At 37.2% G+C, this 17,883-nt stretch overlaps 1 protein-coding gene across 1 annotated transcript in view; it reads right to left on the bottom strand.

The window, feature by feature from the left end:
* The window catches only part of SUCLG2 (succinate-CoA ligase GDP-forming subunit beta), a 220,509-nt gene that overhangs the window by 112,091 nt on the left and 90,535 nt on the right, over positions 1-17,883 (bottom strand). The window contains exon 4 of the mRNA XM_085300009.1: positions 16,409-16,506. Within this exon, the coding sequence (XP_085156135.1) occupies positions 16,409-16,506 (98 nt within the window). The remainder of the gene's footprint in view (positions 1-16,408; positions 16,507-17,883) is intronic.

Raw genomic sequence — 17,883 nt, 5'->3', positions numbered from 1 at the left:
AGTCCATAAAGCTGTAAGAAAATACTACCACATGTGCAATTTATTATTTCATAGCATAGCTTAAGTTTTAAATAAGAATTAAATTCTTCCTAATAAGATTTTTAAGATTAAACTTCTAACATAAGGGCTTACCAAAAAGACGAATATACTTAATAGGACTCTATTACAAGTGACACCATTTCTTTCAAACCTGACAACAATATCAAAAACCCTATACTTCAAATAACTAGAACAAAAGGTCTACGCTAGTAGAAAACACTTCTACTAGTACCAGTATAAAACAGTGCTATTGGTACATTATCTGTCTGCCAATGTAAATTGTACGTCAAACAAATATAGCATCAATTTTTATAAATATAGAACAGCCTGTAATGCATTACAATGCAAAAAAAAATCATTTGGGGAGAAAAATTGGAGTGTCTAACTGGAAAATCTTTTAGATGCACCTTGTAACAAAAAAAACCCAGAAAGTATGCTTAGCATTTGTTATGTAAAATAAAAGCATCTAACTAAAAATCCATTTGCTTATCCAACACATTCTACAGCATTCTAGTTTATTYGATATGTGTCCTCCAACCTGCAATACAATCCCAAGTGCATCTGAAAGAGAAYAGATATCCAAAAATGACAGCAATGGAAGAGCATACCATTCATTAATGGAAGCAGCAAACATTTATTATATTTATTAACACACAGCACTGTAATTGGCAAAGTTGTAGTAGAAGTTCCTATCAAAAGAGAACATTAGAAATACAACTGAATGGAATAAATTTATATAAAATAATTCACAAATAGGTACATTTTATTAGGTCATATACCTGACATAAACCAAACAAGCAACTGGATATATACTAAATAACTTATTTTAGTCTGCTGACAGTGCTGACATAAAGAATAAATAATCAGTACAGTTACTCTGACAGGAAATCAAAGTTTAGAAAAAAAGGCATTATACTGAACAGAAGACGTTTACCAAAAATGTAAGCCATAAAATGTGAACATAGGGAGATATTTTAAGTACAAAAGAAGATCAGAAATAAGAGCAATGCTATGTTAAGCCAAACCACATGTCCTCCCCTRTGCAGTGATGGCCAGCACCATACGTCTTAGGACGTATCTTCCATCACTAACCCAAATCGCTCACTTTACCTTAGACACAACACAGCAGCGAGTTGCCTTTGGTGTCAGCAGAGGTTACCAACTTCATGCACTATGGAGCATTTTGAGAAAAATCCTTCTTATATTTATAAACAGGTGCACAAAGACAGTTGCACTCTTCAGGAAGAGCTCCTGAATATTTGTCTGACAGAAATGAGGTTTCCATACTTTTGTCCACGTAAAAAGAGAGAAAAATATTAGGAATTGCTTATTTCTTGCAAAAACTATCAAAACACTGTGAGTAAACTTAAACATCAGCACTTGATTTTAAACTCTTCACAGGCACAGTGGGAAATCTTTTCAGAGTTACGTTCTGTTATTTTTTTTTCTATAAGCAGGAATTCATTTTAACTGGATTAAAACAAAGACAACACACAGAAGACTCCAGTTAACAGTTACAGGCCTTTTGGATCCAAATTTACTACTTAAAATACATCACACAATATCTTGTGCAGTAAAAGGCAGTATGTCTCATAAGAGAGGAAAAAAAAAAGATTGCACTTCCAAGTTCTTTAAAAGCTATGACATTTTGATCAATAAACTGTAAGGGCAATTTACTGTTTTATGCTACCGAACCGTATACTCACTTTTCAGAGTGAGCGAGATCTGTCGCTGCAATTGTTAAGGTTTATGTAACACTCAACTTGACATCCAAAAAAAAAAAGAAAAAGAAAAGTAAAAAAGTAAAAAAGCACCACATTGATATTTACTAAAAAAAAACAYAGACAACCTGTTCTCGTGGGTAATTATTAGTATTCTTAACAATCATAGGACTCTTTGAAACAAGATGTTTATGTTAAATAACTAAATTATTCTCTTTGTAGGCATGAAAGTAGAAAAGCTGTGGATTTGGTTCTACAAGAAGCACAAACACAATTAAAAATGCTATTACTAGGATAGCCTGTTTTAAATAAAATTGTTAYAAAAAATAGACTCACATAGTTGAGAAGACATCCAAGAGTTTCAAAAGCCTAAGTTTTGTTTAAGCAGGCAAATGTGAAAAGTTTCAAAAGAGTGAAACAAGTAACTGCTTCTGCTTAGAAGTCCATACTCCTGAAAATCTAGCTATTACTTTGAGTGAATAAATCTTGATCGAAAAGCCTAACATTAAATCCTATTTTGGAAAATCTTTACCAAGCACTGCCTTAATATTAAGTTTTTCAGGGACACCTGAACTTACTCAAAGCTGAGTATTCTGCAGCCTCTGAAAAGAGTAATCCATCCTTAAGTCATGCTTACACTGGGGGAGAACTGTAATCACCTCAATCCATAGGCAGTTCAGTGACCTTTAAATAGGAGCACACTCAAGGGATGGAGCAGTTGCTCCTGGAGTGTTCTTGCAATCCAGGAAAAACAGTGCTGAGTTACACCAAGCTCCAGACTTGGCACTTGATGCAGACTTGAGTTTAGAGCTCTCACTACTATTCTCTCAGTTTTGGTGCAATACCCTAACCTGGTTATACAGTCTCCATACCATCAGAGCATTTATTAGTTAAAAATGGAGAGGCCAGTGTACAGGAAGAAGAGGTCACTACAAGACCGTGGTTTCACACTTCTGCCCAGCCCGCCCCAAGCCAGCTGCCACAGTGGCTGTGCAGCTCCAATTACCTGCTCCTGTGTCCCCCAGCCTGAAGGGAGCCACTTCAGCAAGCTAATCCAGCAGCAACCCTTTTTCTTTTCTTGATAGTTTAGCTCTCACCACAGCATCCGTCGAAGGCGAGAGACAAGAAAGCACTGGTGGCAACAGGAGCATCCTTCCTGACCACCACTAGCCCTTGCACCAGGCTAGCAGTAACATTGACCACTGCACTGCCAGCTGCAAACCAAGTCCAGAGAAGATGATGTGAAACTACAAGCTAAGCACTCAACTATTCAATTCTTTCTAAAGCATTTACTTAGATTCACTACAGAGTTTATTATGGAGAACAGGAACACTTCAGAAGAGCTATAGTTCAAAAGTTTATAGTTTAAAACAGTTTAAGGATATTCTTTTATTACATTTGGTGTTTGTATCACCATTTTAATGCTACTTCATGCAATCAAAACAAGAGCTTAGTTAAATCTTCCTCCGACTTTCACAGATTTTGAGGAAAAGCCAATTTCTCTTGTCATGTTGCAAGATTCTTTGAATAGGAGCCACGGAAACACACAGACAGGAAGGCAGGAATTACAGCGCACCACAGCAGGAAACATCAAGACGGTGACAAACATCAAAGAAATAAAGGAAAAGAGCTTTCCTGAACTAGTAACATGTCAATTCTAGAAAAGGAAGGTATTATAACAGAAGGTCTAAGGAAGGTATATTTAGCCTTTTTAGTTAAGGGAAACCACTTTTGTTGTTCTCCAAATACAAAACAGCAGTGATCATTCTAATGCAACATAATAAATCAATGATATAAACTACAGATTACAACCTGTAGACAACATGACATACTAAAACCTAATAGATGCCAGCTGACATCACTAGCCTTTTCAGAAACAGGCAGTCATCAGCTACAAGGAGAACAAAAATTAGTTTGTTTAATGATTACACTAATTTATTGAAGAACTTCTATTAGACAGATATATAGGCACTACTGATGAGTGCCATCAAACATTATAAAGTATGGCTGAACTGTTTTGAAACAAATTAAAATAGAATATAGTGTACACTATTTAAAAGAATATTAAAAGTCTAGTTGCTAGTGAATCTTCAGGACTGGCCCTCTGAACAGGTACAAGTTTTGAGACCTGTATCAACCTAAAAACTTATGGCTGCAATAGAGGAATTAATATCTGTGCACCTTACACACCAATACTCCTTCTTGCAGACACAACTGTGAGAATGTGGCTGTACCAGTTTCAGTGCATTACAGACCCTTGCAGAGGCTGGATTGGGCACGTGCTAACACACATCTGTTCTCAAAGGGAGAAACTGCTACAGACTCGGTCTGAAACCACGTAGCAGCACCATGGAGCTCAATAAGGCAGAGTTTGAAGTAGTCTCTGGGGGATATGGTACATGATGTTTTCCACACAACCAGCTATTGTAACTTCTTTTTCTTTCTTTTTCTTTTTTTTTTTTGGTGTTATTAATAAATTCTAACCTACCTGTAGGAACAGTGTAGTAAAACACTGTCTATCTGCAGATTTACTGCAGTGTAACATGGCCTTGAAAACAAAAGCAGGTATTAAATTTTCAACTCATAATTTCTCTTTGCTTGTGTGTGGGCTGCATCTAGTTTCTCTCTTTTTCTGTCTAAAGAGTGCGACTTAAACAGGAAATAGTAATTGTTTTTTCACTCAAAGAAAAGAGTCACTACAAACAATACCTCTCAGTTCTTAATCATTTATTCATAGACAATTCAAACAAGAAACAACTACTTTCTCCTTCAAATTCCAGGTCTAGCCAAAAGCAGATTTGTTTCAATAATACTACAGAAATGAACCATGATCGTATATAGCAGTCAATGCAAGTTAAACACCTATAAAACTCTGCCTACGCAATATGGCTATATTAGCTACGCTCCTGCTTTTTGAGGAGGAAAGGCTCCAAGCCAGCCACAAGCGATTCCAGCAGGGTACACACCAGCTAGAGACGAAAAGCCTGATGCCTCCCTGCAATGGAGGAAGGGCCACAGCACCAGGATCCTGCAGAAACCACTCAGAAGAGAACAGCTCCTGCCCCAACAAGTAACAGCCTCCCCTGAATGTAAAAATTAATCTGGAAGGCTGAATGATTTTACCAAAGATAAAAGCCTACTGGATTTGAATGAAAGAAAATTTTATATAGAATTTTACTGAGAAATGGGTAAAGGTTCTTAAAACTCTCTCAGTAGCTAAATCATCAATCATACAAAGTGATTTCAAGTAAAAATTGTATGTGGCCCTGTTAGAGTTTTGTAAACCTCAGACTTTAATACTATCATGACAGGGGAACTTGAACATATCATTCACAGCCTATTGTCTCAAAACTAATTCACTAATAACTGTATAAAATACCATGAGAATTCAACCCTTCCACCTCTAAGACAACACTTCCTGCCACTAAAAAATATATTTAACCGTAACAATATAGTAACAAATTTTCTCTTTGAAAACATGTAACGATACTTCAACACATCCCTCTTGTTTTTGTTTCAGCATTTTCTTCCCTCTCTTACTGCTGGCACCCTCGGCTGGGAAGGAGGAATGTCAGGACGTCCATCAGCTCTAAAGTGGATCGGTGCTGCTGAGGCTCTCTCCGTTTTATTTCTCTCTCTCATTAAAGCCTACCTTCTGAATCTTTCTCCAGTGGCTTCAACCCCAAACAGTAACACTGCTGCACTGTAAAAAAATGCAACAGAAATATAAGAGGACCCCACCAGGGCAGTTCATATATTATTTATAGTTCTGAAAGTTTCATTTACATAGCCATATAGACTGGATTCAAAATGGAACAATATCTATTCAGGAAATATTACCTTTAACCTTCAGTCACAGCAACATGCGCATGAGAAATACGAACTTTCCTAAAAGTTGGAGAAGTATCTCGATTATGTCTGGACTATTTCACAATACTACAGATAAAATGGTAAGGATCATTTAGGCTGTGCCAGTCTCTAAGTAAATGTACTATGGATAGAAGTGGGGCTGAAAAACCTACATTGTTATTTTAACAAAACTAAAGTGCCTCCCCAACAGTTCTCCTGAATGCTCTTGCTAGCTCCTTATTACGAGAAACCTTTTTACTTTAAGGGAACCTGAACGTTTTTCTTTGTACCTTTCTGTCCTACTACGTTATTTTGATTTTAGCTTTTACTCCTTCCTCTCCTTTTATAATCAGTCTGATTGCAAACTGATTGATCCCAGGCTTAACCTTTGCACTCCCCTGGCAATAACGCAGTGCGGTGCGGTGTTCCCACACRGCAGGGCTCATTTTGGTCATTAGCTCAAGAAAAACTACACAATTCTATTCCAATGGGCCTTTAAATCACACTTAAAAACGGCTTTCTGATTTATCCTTATGTTTACTTCACTTGCCAGGACAAAAATTGAAAATCTTTGGTAATGATGGTACATTATAAACTTATATACAGCTTGCTTACACATAGGGATTTTGACAGCTACTCYGTAAATACACTTTCCCTCCCACTAACCTTCATTGTAAACTACCACCAACACGCACAGGGTCAGACTTGAGCTCCTTCTGTCATCCTTACTATCTCAGAAAAGCAGAATCTCAGCCTACTTCCAAACCACCCTTGTGCACTACTATGCAGATTTARCAAGTTACCACCTGGCCAGTATTTTTTACATGTCTGTGGATACACTTTTTGAGGACTAGAGCAATTAAAAGCGATGGAAGTAGCAAGACTTCTGTTTACCTACAAACAATAGTAATAGAACATATACCCAGAAAAAATGGATGCTAATTAAAAGGCAGCATGTTTTAGACACTACCAAGTTCTCTGATGCATTCTGTTCAGCATTTAAAGGCTGACTGAGCAGAGCTGAGTATGCGCAAATCCCACTAAAGTTCACATGAGCAGTAAATCATTAACAACTTTGAAAACCAAGCCTAAGATGAGGTGAAAACTTCCTACTTTGAACAGCATTCTTAAGGCCATATAACAAATAGGATGTCAATAAAACAAAGTAACCTGCCCCAAACCAAAGCCACTAGTACATACMAGGGGGCAACCAACTCTGCAGGGCAGCTTAGCTAGGGAACAGGTGATCTACTTACTTTAGAAAGAAATTGCAAGCCAGTTTTTTCTTGTATTTTGTACCCAAATTTCAGCACAATAAAATAGTATTGAAGACATTTATTGTGCATCCACATACACCCAAGAAGCAGGGATGCTCACAGAAGCTTTATATTTTGAGAATCAATTTTCAGAGGTTCTAAATAAGCCCTGGTTTGGTTAGAAAGTATAAAGAATATGAATTCACAGACTCARTTTCTGCTTTTGTCAATGGGCTAGCTGTCAATAGCAACATTTTGCATTAGTAATTAATTTTAGTCAAATTATGTCCATTTTCCTTATTTAAAACTTCAAAGCTTTAAGAAAAGCATACTTTCCTGACCTAAAAAATATGAGCTTTGAAGTATCTGATGAAAATATACGTATACAACTGGATAATCAGTTGCAGAAAATACTGTAATACATTCTCTTCCTTTGCAAACGAAGCAAGATTGCTGGTGATATGCATTACTTACCCAAAAAGTAAAATGAGCTATCTTCTCCACATAAATTAGAAATGTTCTTTTATTTTAGATATCTTGAGGGGAAAATTAATATTTTTGCTCTCATCTTATAAAATGTTTAATTCTAATTTTGTTACAAGATTAAAATTACACTTTTATGCAAACTATGAAAAAATGTTTTCCACATTAAATAAAACCAGAAAGAAAATCTTAAACTATTTTAGAACCAACCAAATGATAGAATGTGTATGATACCCAGAGTATGCCCAGTATGAATTTTCTATATGCTCCTTCTGAATTAAGCTTCCTGAATTTTTAGGAAACTCCAGTCTTTGCCAATGTGTGGGTCAGAAATGCTTCTGAATTCCTGACTCAAGTGATCATATCTACCAAAGCAGCTTTCTTTCCTGCTGCACCCTGGAAGAATACCTTTTCAGGTATTAATACTTTTTCCGGTATTTTATAGAAAACACTGATATACTATCAGTTTAGATGGTTTGAGCTCTATTTTTCATCTTCTCTTATGACAGTGAAGTAAATATGAAGCATAATCACAGTTTATAATTTTTTGTTCCAGCTCCTTAATATATGAAGTCAAATCATGGTAATTTCCATACTACCTAATTGTGTCATCTCAGTACATTACGACTTTGAGCAATAAGCAGCATAACACACCTAAGCAATAAAGATGCAAATGCCCACAGAAGTAGAAAAATAAATAGAGAAAAGCATTCATGCAAACAGTTCTACTGCATCCCAAGTCATAGATGATTTGCTTTACCAGTGCAGAACAGACCATAACAGTTTCTATCTTAGAAGTACCAAAAAAACTGACTGGTGTTTGGTATTTGTTTTAAATCAGAATTCTTCCCCTTTAACTGTTAATAAATCTTATTTTTAATTAGACTAGTTGATTCAGACTGAGATGAAACACACTGAAAGTAACGTATGTACAAAAGGCAGGTAGCCTTCTGACTTCTTGGGCAGAGACCTGGGGAAAAGTCAGAACCTGTCACAGAATAAGGGAAGAAAGTATGCCTTTAAGAGAAAGCCGAAGATTATTTTTCCTCCCTTTGTAGGTCACTTTTCCTACCACTATTTCTCCATTATTCGCACTGTAAATTCATCCTGCTGTCATCCTCAAACCCAAAAGTAACCTTGTCTAGAACACTATGAACGGCATTATCTGTTCATCACCATCGAAGACTCTGACCCTAGTTTTCTATATTTCCAAAACACTGATCAAATATTCCAGGCAAATGAAAGGCTATTTTAAGGCATCTTTAAAACAAAGTTATCTTTGATTTCTCTCTTCCTAGAAATGCAGGCACATTTGCTGCCTGTGCTCGGCCATTCGGAATGATTGAGACTTTCAGACGCAAGGAAGTTCAGTGTACAATAAAAGCTAATCAGCRAGCTGAGGGAGTAGAGCAGAGCAATCCTTCATCAGAAGCATGTTCATCAAGTAGCTTTTTAAAAACACTGCCTACCTGCCAGCTGGTAACATTAATCAGGCACTAAGTGACAGAGGTCACCAGCAAAGCCAATGTCAATCCAAAACGGTTGYTCATGAGAGACAGCAAAGAAATGAACACAGCATTCAACCTCCGGCAGTAATCCAGTCTGTAACCAGCCCCAAATCCTCCATCCAGTCTCACATATGAAGGGAATGAGGAGGGAAGTAACAATTCCACAGTTTGAAGTCTAGACTAGAATTAGAAACTCTCAAGTATTCCTACCAGCCCCAGGCTCCCCGAGGACAAAACACTAAGCAAGACATCCCATCTCCCCAAGTCTCCCACTGCTATAGCAGCAGTCTAAAAAAAGACCTGTAGACAAAAGGGTGTGATGAATCGTTTTCAATATCCTTGTTACTACATTTTCAAAGGAATAGGATGTATTACTGAGGTCAGTGACTTAAAAAACATATTTTGCTCTTTAATCTTCGAATCTAACTTTATTTCACTCTTAACGGATGCCATCAATGTGGGAAGAGACATCTTTGCACTAGTGGAAGAATGTAGTGAAAAATGTATTTGACATTACAATCATTAACTAGTGAATTCAAAGACCAACACAGAGGTGGAAATTCACCATTTCTACTATTAGCTACACGGACCGACACCTCTATCTTCGATGCTTTTATTACCATGGACAGACTATTTTATATCCCTGGAATAAAACAAAGGTTTATTCCTCCCCTCGTGCAGGGCTTAGCATTTCCCTTTGCCGAACTTCCTGACATTCCTGCTTGTTCACTTCTCCAATGTACTGAGAGCCTTCTGAACGGCACAACCACCACCTGGTTTATCAAACAGTCTCCCAGTTTTGTATTATCTGCTAATTTGCTGAGTACACTCCGTGCCATCACCTAGCTCATTAAGTTTTTAAGCAGTATGGGACCAAGTATCAACCCTGAGGTACACGACTAGTTACTGGCCTCCAGCTGGACTTTGTACTGCTATTCACAACCTTTTAAACCCAGCAGTTAAGCCTTTTTTCAGTCCACCTCACTGTCCACCTACCTAGCTTATACTTCACCAGTTTTATTTATGAGGATGTTATGGGAAGCAGTGTTGAAAGCCTTAGAAAAGTCAAGATAAGAAAAAATTCACTGCTCTCTCTTTATCCATGGAGTCAGTGTCATTGTAGAAGGCTATCAGGTTGCTGAGGCATGATTTCCCTTTTGTAAATCCATTCTCACTACTCCCAATCGCCTTCTTGTTCTTCATGTATTTGGAAACAGTTTCTAGAATTATTAGCTCCATTACCTTCCCAGAAATCAAGATGAAGCTGGCCAGCCTATAGTTATCTGGACCCTCCTTCTTGCCCTTCTTCAAGATAGGGGTGACACTTGCTTTCTTCCAGCCCTCAAGAACCTCCCCCAGTGACCAAAACTTGTCAAAAACAATCAAGAGTGGCCTTGCAATGACATCAACCAGCTCCCTTAGCACTTGTAGGTCCAATCAGGTCCCACAGACTTGTGTACATCCAGTTCATTTACACACTCCCTAACTTGATCCTTCTCTGTCACTGGTAAGTCTTCCTTGCTTCACACRTTCCCAGCGGTCCCAGGGATATGAGACTCCTGAAGGCAAATCTTACCAACCAAGATCAACATGAAGAAGGCACTGAGTACCTTTACAGGCCCTTTGTCACCAAGGCYCCTGCCCCACTCAGATACTTGCAAACCTGGAAGAACTGGTTGGGTGTGAGGTCCAGTAGAGCGTCTCGCGTTGCCAGCTCCTTATTCATCTATCAGAAAGTTGTCATCAGTGCATTCCAGAAACCTCCTGGATTGCTTGTGCCCTGTTGTATAGTCACTCCAGCAGATACCGGAGCGATTAAAGTTCTCCAGGAGGAACAGAGCCTCTAACATGAGGCTTCTTCCAGTTGCCTGAAGAAGGCCTCATCTACTTCTTCCTGATCAGGTGGTCTGACCAGTGTGGCRGACACTTACTGTAACATCACCTGTGTTGGTTTGCCTGCTAACCGTGATCCATAGGCTCTCAATTGGTTCATCACCCATCCCTCTGCAGAGCTCTACCTACTCCAGCTACTCTCTCACGTAATGTTTCATATCATGTTTAAAGCAAGCGTTACATGTCAGTTCCTCTACTCCCCACATTTATAGCTTTACTTCAGACAATTTTAACCTGAGTYATTTAACTGAAAAACAAATCCAGATTGAAACGCTGCACAAAAAAAATGATTAAATAGATTCACCCTTTTCAATGTGTTTGGTATGACAGTTGAAGCAGCTAGCAAATTTAAGGCAAAATAAAATTAATTTCTGATGCCATCTTCAGAACTTAAAAATGCTAAGTATGCAATCTGTTGACAGTAAAAAGTATTCTGTTGCTTTTAATTTCATTGTTACCTACAATTTTTATAGATATCTATCTTTTATCTTACCTGTCTCTTACTATAATTTGCACATGAAATTCTTTCCATAGCTGGAATTTCCCAGACACTTTCATACCAATATTGTGTATAAGCAGCTTTTGTTTTCTGTGTTAAGCAGTAACTGCTTCCTTGGCTGCCAGTAAATCAGCAGATGTAAAATTAAACAGCTCTTTTGTCCATGCATACCTTAGAAGAAAATATCAAAAGAATGAAGAAGCGTTCCAGTGGTAATTTGTGTCTGTTTTTTAATTTGTCGCTTCATATTTTCTACTCAAAAGTCTTGGACAAGCACACAAATCTACTAAACATGATCAGAGATCTCTCTAAATTTTCCATTCCTAACAATTCATACAAAACTTTCACGGCTCACAAAGAATTTAGGTGGACAAGAGTTAGATACCAAAGGTGAAGTAACTACAGTAAGAGTGATTCTCTCTCCTCCTGACACAAATTGAGACTATTGCTCATTGCTTATATTCCTCAGAGTCTATCTACTCCTGTAATACCTTGCCATTTTTCATCTTTCCCAGTTATTGTTCCCATGAGCTTGCTTATTGCTCCAGAAGTATTCTAAATGTTCACTGTATGAATGGTTTTTTAAAAGTTGCTGCTACTGATACTCTCAAAATATCCATCCATTCTCAGACAAATAAAACTCTTCCTTTTACAGTTTAATCATAAAGAAGTAAATGATATCCCTTTTGTTCCAAACTCAATTAATGTCCACTGAATCCTGAAGGTCAGTATTTTGTCTGYTCCACCTTCCTTAGGACAAATCCTCCGATTTATTAACTTAAAATGGTTAGGCACTTTATAAAAAGTCACATATTTACTCTACAAAGGCAGAAAGCACACTGCAAAGTTGCAACATTTATAACGCCTTTTCTACAGACTAATTTAGCTGATAAGGACTTGCATATAACCTTTGGTCCCTCACTTGTAAACAACAAGAATCTACACCTTTTGTTATGAAAAGAAAGCTAAAATACAAACCATTAATTATATGAAGATAGAAATGATAAAGGCAAGTTTAAACTACTCTCTAGGGCTAATCAATAAAGCAGTATGCACAAATTAAAGATGAACAGGATGGACTGAAAATGACCTGTCACCAAGCACTATTAATGTGCAAGGCAAATAGACTCACATGAATAATAAGGAATCTCAAAATATTAAAAAGGTGTTTTGCTTCAGTGAAACACTCTTTGAGTGGAATAGCCCAACCCATATGCATCCACCATCAGGAATGGTTACAAGTTTTGATTATAGTCTTATATGATATCAGATCATCACAGAATAAAACAAAAGGTAATTTAATTTCAAGATGCAGAATCTTGTAGTTTAGGAAATCTAGGAGCAAGTAAAAAGATGGAGAGAACAGCGAGAAAAAAGCGTATGTGTAAATCTAGTCAACAGATCATGACCTTTTTAGATAAGTGATATTTACAAACTTTCATTTACTAAACATTTTGTGCTGTTAATCAGTATAATCTTTAACTGAGAATTTAAAAAGTTGTTCTAACAAATAAGTGTGAATAATTGCTATTTTTCAGTTCTTTCATTCATAAATCAATGTCACCACCAGCATCACGTTACAAACTAAAGAAAAAAAAATAATCATACAAAACACAGCCAGCTCTGTGTTATTTTCTTTGCCATATTAAAGAAAGGCTTTAGCTTACTCTTTAATAGAGTCTATTTTTAATAACATCAGAGCAATGGAGACTTCAACATCACATCATATGTCCACTATGAAGGATTTTTTCACAATACTCAGCGTTAACTTCTCTGCTTAATTTCATGCCTACTCCTACTGCGTTATCTAGTTAAAATAAGATCAATAGCTATCTATTAATTATAGATCAATGTTTAATTACTAGTTCCAAAGTAATTGTCATAATCAGCTGCACTGATAACATGATTTCTGTCTATGTCCCATATTTTATTAAAATGCTACAAGGAAGGGGGGGGGGAGGGGAGAAGAGTATACAGCTAACGGACTCACAGATGGCTAGAAACTGGCTTCTTCTGTGGAGAATATTTAAAAAGGGAATTTTCTGGAGTCAGTCCTTGGGGTATACGCTCAAAGCTGCAGAATATAGACTCAAAGCTGCACAGAAAAATCAGACTGTTGGAGTAATAATGAGCTGAGCTACTTGCTATAGGTATGGTCAACTGCAGGAAAAAGAAGAAATCGGTAGGGGCTAAGTAATCCCAACTCGGTATCTATGCAAGTCCTCAAGCCAGGAAAAAAAGAAAGATCATATCTCTAAACATTGAATAAATAAACTATTAACTTAGGCAGAACATGAACCTTCCAAAAAGAGCAGTATAATGGAAAAATGACCTGCTTCTAAGAAACAGTCAAATGCCAATAAATTGTAAATACTCATCTCTCTGTATTTCCAAAAGAATCTCGACATCTTCACACAGTCCCCACGTCAGTCCTTGTTAGTCATCATTCAGCAAAAATTAAAGAACAATTAAAAAATACATGTATTGCCCCACACATATCAGAGAAAAAGAACAGGAGAAAACAAGAAAAACACTTAGATAYCCATAAAGGAAACATGGAGCGTGCCTACTTGCATTTTTAACTAGTACCTCAGAAGTCAGATCAYTGGAAACAAACATTTGCTTTTATAGTAAAAACTTCAATTAATGCTAAATATGACAAGCAAGGTAAGAAACATCATGGGGTAAACTGGTTGGAAATTAAGATGAGAGGAGTTTACTTATCCACAGCCAGGTTTGAGAACTAGCTGCGAAACCAGGGTTCTTAATCTAATGCCATATTTACGAAGGCTGAATTTCCTTGCCTATACCCTGAATATACCTACATRAAATTTCAAAAATGATGAATAAATGCAGAAAAGTGAAATGCTTTTCTACTCCTAGATAAAGCTGTGAATGTATGCACCAGAAGCACATTGCACTTAAATCACAAGGTCCGCCAGTATAAAACCACCATTTAAAAAAAAAGAAATCTGTCTTCTGAGAGATTTAATAAAYGTAGGCAGAGGAGGGAAATGAATCTGATCTCTTCTAATCCTGATGACTGTCCTCATTTCTCTGCTATTGAAAAGGAGAATAGAGAGCTTCTAGTTAAGTCATGCTTCTAAGTCAGGTAACTCCTCTCTTCCATCCTCCAAAAGGATTTGATAACAATGCGTCTAATGCAACTGCAGAGGAGGAGTGGGCCAAACATCTGCTGCACTCTGACATTTTAGTTTTGTCCGCAGTTTGGAGAGGCTTTATAGTTGTTTGGTTTGGATACCTATATAAAGAAGCTGTTCGTAAAAAACAGTAAGCTTATGCACTGCTTGCCTCTAAGTGTAAAACCTTAAAATTATAGCAAAGCTGTCAAATAGGAAAAGTCACATTGGAAAACAGTCTGAAACTTCAAGAAATTTTTATGAACTTAATATAAAGCCACAGGGGGAGGAGGAGGGAGAATTCTGTACCTGCAGTACAACTTCTGAAGACCTGAATTGAAAGTTATTTTTGATCATGTTTCCTGTTGAACAGAAGAACATTAACTTCACTTACAGCTGATAACTTCTTCACAAAGACAGAATTTTCTCTGTTCAGTGTTAAYAAGGCTTTATAGGTATTCAGGTCTAGGAATTTAAGGCATCTGCAGTGGGTAACCTTGAACAGTTCTCTATTTCAAACCTATATAGGCATTCAGTAAATTTTTTAAGACAGGGATTGTGTTGCATCCCATTTTTTGGTATATTTTCAATATGCGTGAAATTTGGAAGTGTTACAGCAGGAGTAAGGACAGTTTTGAAGGCTAAGATACAGAGACAGAATGCGCTAGCCCTATCTGGCCATTGTATTAGAAAACTTAAGCTGTATCCTAAGGATTTTGTTATGATTCTCTCTTAATTGTTCCTTATTTATATTCATCACTGAAATCCACTGTATCTGAGGCTATTTTGAAAACACAGCCTTCTCCCAAAGGGCCTGATCCAACTCCCATTCAAATAAACAGCCTTCAATGGAGCCTATTTGTTGCTAGCCGACAAGATTGAATTCTGCTACAAAGTGGTCCCTAGAGCGTTTGTCACAGCTCTTTACAAATACTGCTCCAGAAAGAGCGGGTCTAAATACACTTGTCCACATGCACTACAGACAACCAGAATCTTTTTATCTTCTTGAAACACTCGGTCAGATTTAAACTCCAAAAGCACCAAAAAAAAAAAATCTATCAAGAACATAAAAACTAAAAAGAATAAAAAATGTTAACAGTTTTTAAAAGATAAGGAGCCAAAGGGAAGGTAGAAGAATGATAAAATATTTTCATGTGACAGGATCAAGTACCATTTGTTCCAGTATTAAAATGAAATTACATGGAAAAATGATTGTTCTTGTAGGTTATAGTGACTAGCCACACTGTCTTAAGAAAACTTCTTTTTCAATACAGTTATGAACRGCATCACCAGTTTTAAAATAGTAAGAAATCTTGTGACAGATACAACATTCCTGTAAGTCACCAAGAAAGGTTTTCAATCTCAGCAGGTATCTCCTCATACAATGTTACCAAAACAACAGAAGGCACTGTTTCAGAAACAAAACTGATATTCTTCGGTCCTGTGCTCAATAGAAAAAAAAAAAATTAAGACTGTCTCCTGGTATCAGTAAACTAATAGAATTACTCACTGCTAAGCTAAACAAATACACTACTGTTTACAACACTGGAGTTTTGCAAATGCACGGCGTATACACATGAAAAGATGATGAAAATCACAAATGAAATACTTTTGAAAGTTTATTTCTTTATAATATCCTTTCTTTACGGAAGACTCTGATCAATGTGAAAAGAACAATGTAACAGGCTTTGAGAGCAGCTTTTGCTACACCTGACAGCTTATAGGACTTTGTACATAGAGTCTTTTCAAGATAGTGTTTACGTAAATAAAAGCAAACCACATAAACATGAAAAAGCCCACTCCATTTTATCAATGTAATTTGTGCTCTGAATTAAAGTAGCAAGTGCTACAAATGAGAACAATTCCTTTAATGGAAGGAATCTCTTACTCAGATGCGTTACCCTACTTTGTTGCACAAAAATCCAGGCTCTGGCTCATAGTTTTTTGTATGCTTTCAGTAAGGTTTGTAGTTCAGCCTGAGACAATGGAAGACTAGATGATTTAAATGGGAATTACATACTTTGAAATCAAGAACTTGATTTGTTGATACATAGTATTGGTGCCTTCTTGAAAACAGGTTATTTGGAAAATATAAATCTTGAGAGGTGTTCTCAATATCTGTCGGAGTTCAGAAACAAAAAAATAAAATGTGATTTAAAATACAAGTTCAGTATCTCTATTTTATAAACACCACGAACAAAAAAGTAAAGACAAAAAAAAAGCTTGCTATCTTAAAATTCCAGGAATATTCTTGAGAATCTGAGCTGATATCCCCTGCTTTCAGCAGGGCAACACAGAGCGTAAAACCAYGTGCCCTGCTCTGAGAATAGTCTGGACACTCTAAATTCCACCTCTTTTCACGAAAAACCACTACAGTGGATACCCAAGGACAGAGGCAACATGGAGCTCCCCCAAAGCGACTTCTACACTTCACTCTGAGATGACTCAATCTAGACAATGCTCTGTATTCAAGTGCATGTATCAGAGCCCTACAAGAACAAACATATTTTATTGTAGAAACATGGTCACAAAAATTCATATATAGTTGAAGTGTTTGTGCGTGTGTGTGTGTATATATAYATATAYAYAYAYRYAYAYAYACACACACACGCACAGCACACACACAGGCTGTATCTGACAGGGATCCTATGTATGGGTCGTCCAGCAGTAACATGCACCCTCTCCAGCAGCCGCACCTGCGGTGCAGCACTAACCAGAAACAAGTTTCCTTCGCTCCAGAAGCTTTTGCTTCTGAGACAACACTCTGCTCAGAAGCAGGGACCAAAGCAGAGTCCTGTGCAGCTGTAAATCTGATAAAAAGACAAATTAAAGGAGCTTGTTGCCAAAGGTAACAGAGCTATCTAAAATGTACGTATCTCATTTTATCTTCAGATTTTCTACTGTTGGGCCCCATTCTGCACTGAAGATGAATAAAAACCTCCTGTCACATCTTGGAAGAACTTCCAAGGATTTATGGGGAGGCTCCGTCGTTCTATCCCATAATACTTTCACAATTCAAAACAATAAGGAAGTCAGAAAAACAACCRTGCACCTTTCCAGGTATAGGCAACTGGGCAACCTCAGGCTGCTCTGACCTTCACCGCAGCACTGTGGCCCCAAAACCTGCAGAACGGCACCAAAACCAAAGCGGATCGTGTCCTAAGGCGACGCTGCTGGTGGAAATACGCTGCTGTGTGTTTTTATAAGCAATGCCCTTTATGCATGATGTCCTCCCCTTTCTGCTATTAAAATAATCAGAAGTATTTTTAATAAAAAGGRGAGGGGTCACTTTGCACCACTGCTAAACACCAATTAATGGGACTATGTTTAGCAACACTGATGCATTTTCAATTTCTATTAAGAAAACCTTAAGTGGAGGTTAGGAAAAAGAAGACTCAAATAAGCAAAACTAACAGGCCCTACTAGAAACCCTCAGAAGGGTCTCAGTTGGCTTAAAACTTTTGCGCTGCTCTTGCCTCAGCTAAAACCACATCT

This window comes from Rhea americana, unplaced genomic scaffold (genome assembly GCF_003343005.1).
Source record: "Rhea americana isolate MKP2758 unplaced genomic scaffold, rheAme1 scaffold_16, whole genome shotgun sequence".
Taxonomy (NCBI): Eukaryota; Metazoa; Chordata; class Aves; order Rheiformes; family Rheidae; genus Rhea; species Rhea americana.
Note: the sequence above shows the minus strand (reverse complement) of the source record. Positions and strands in the feature narration are given on the sequence as shown.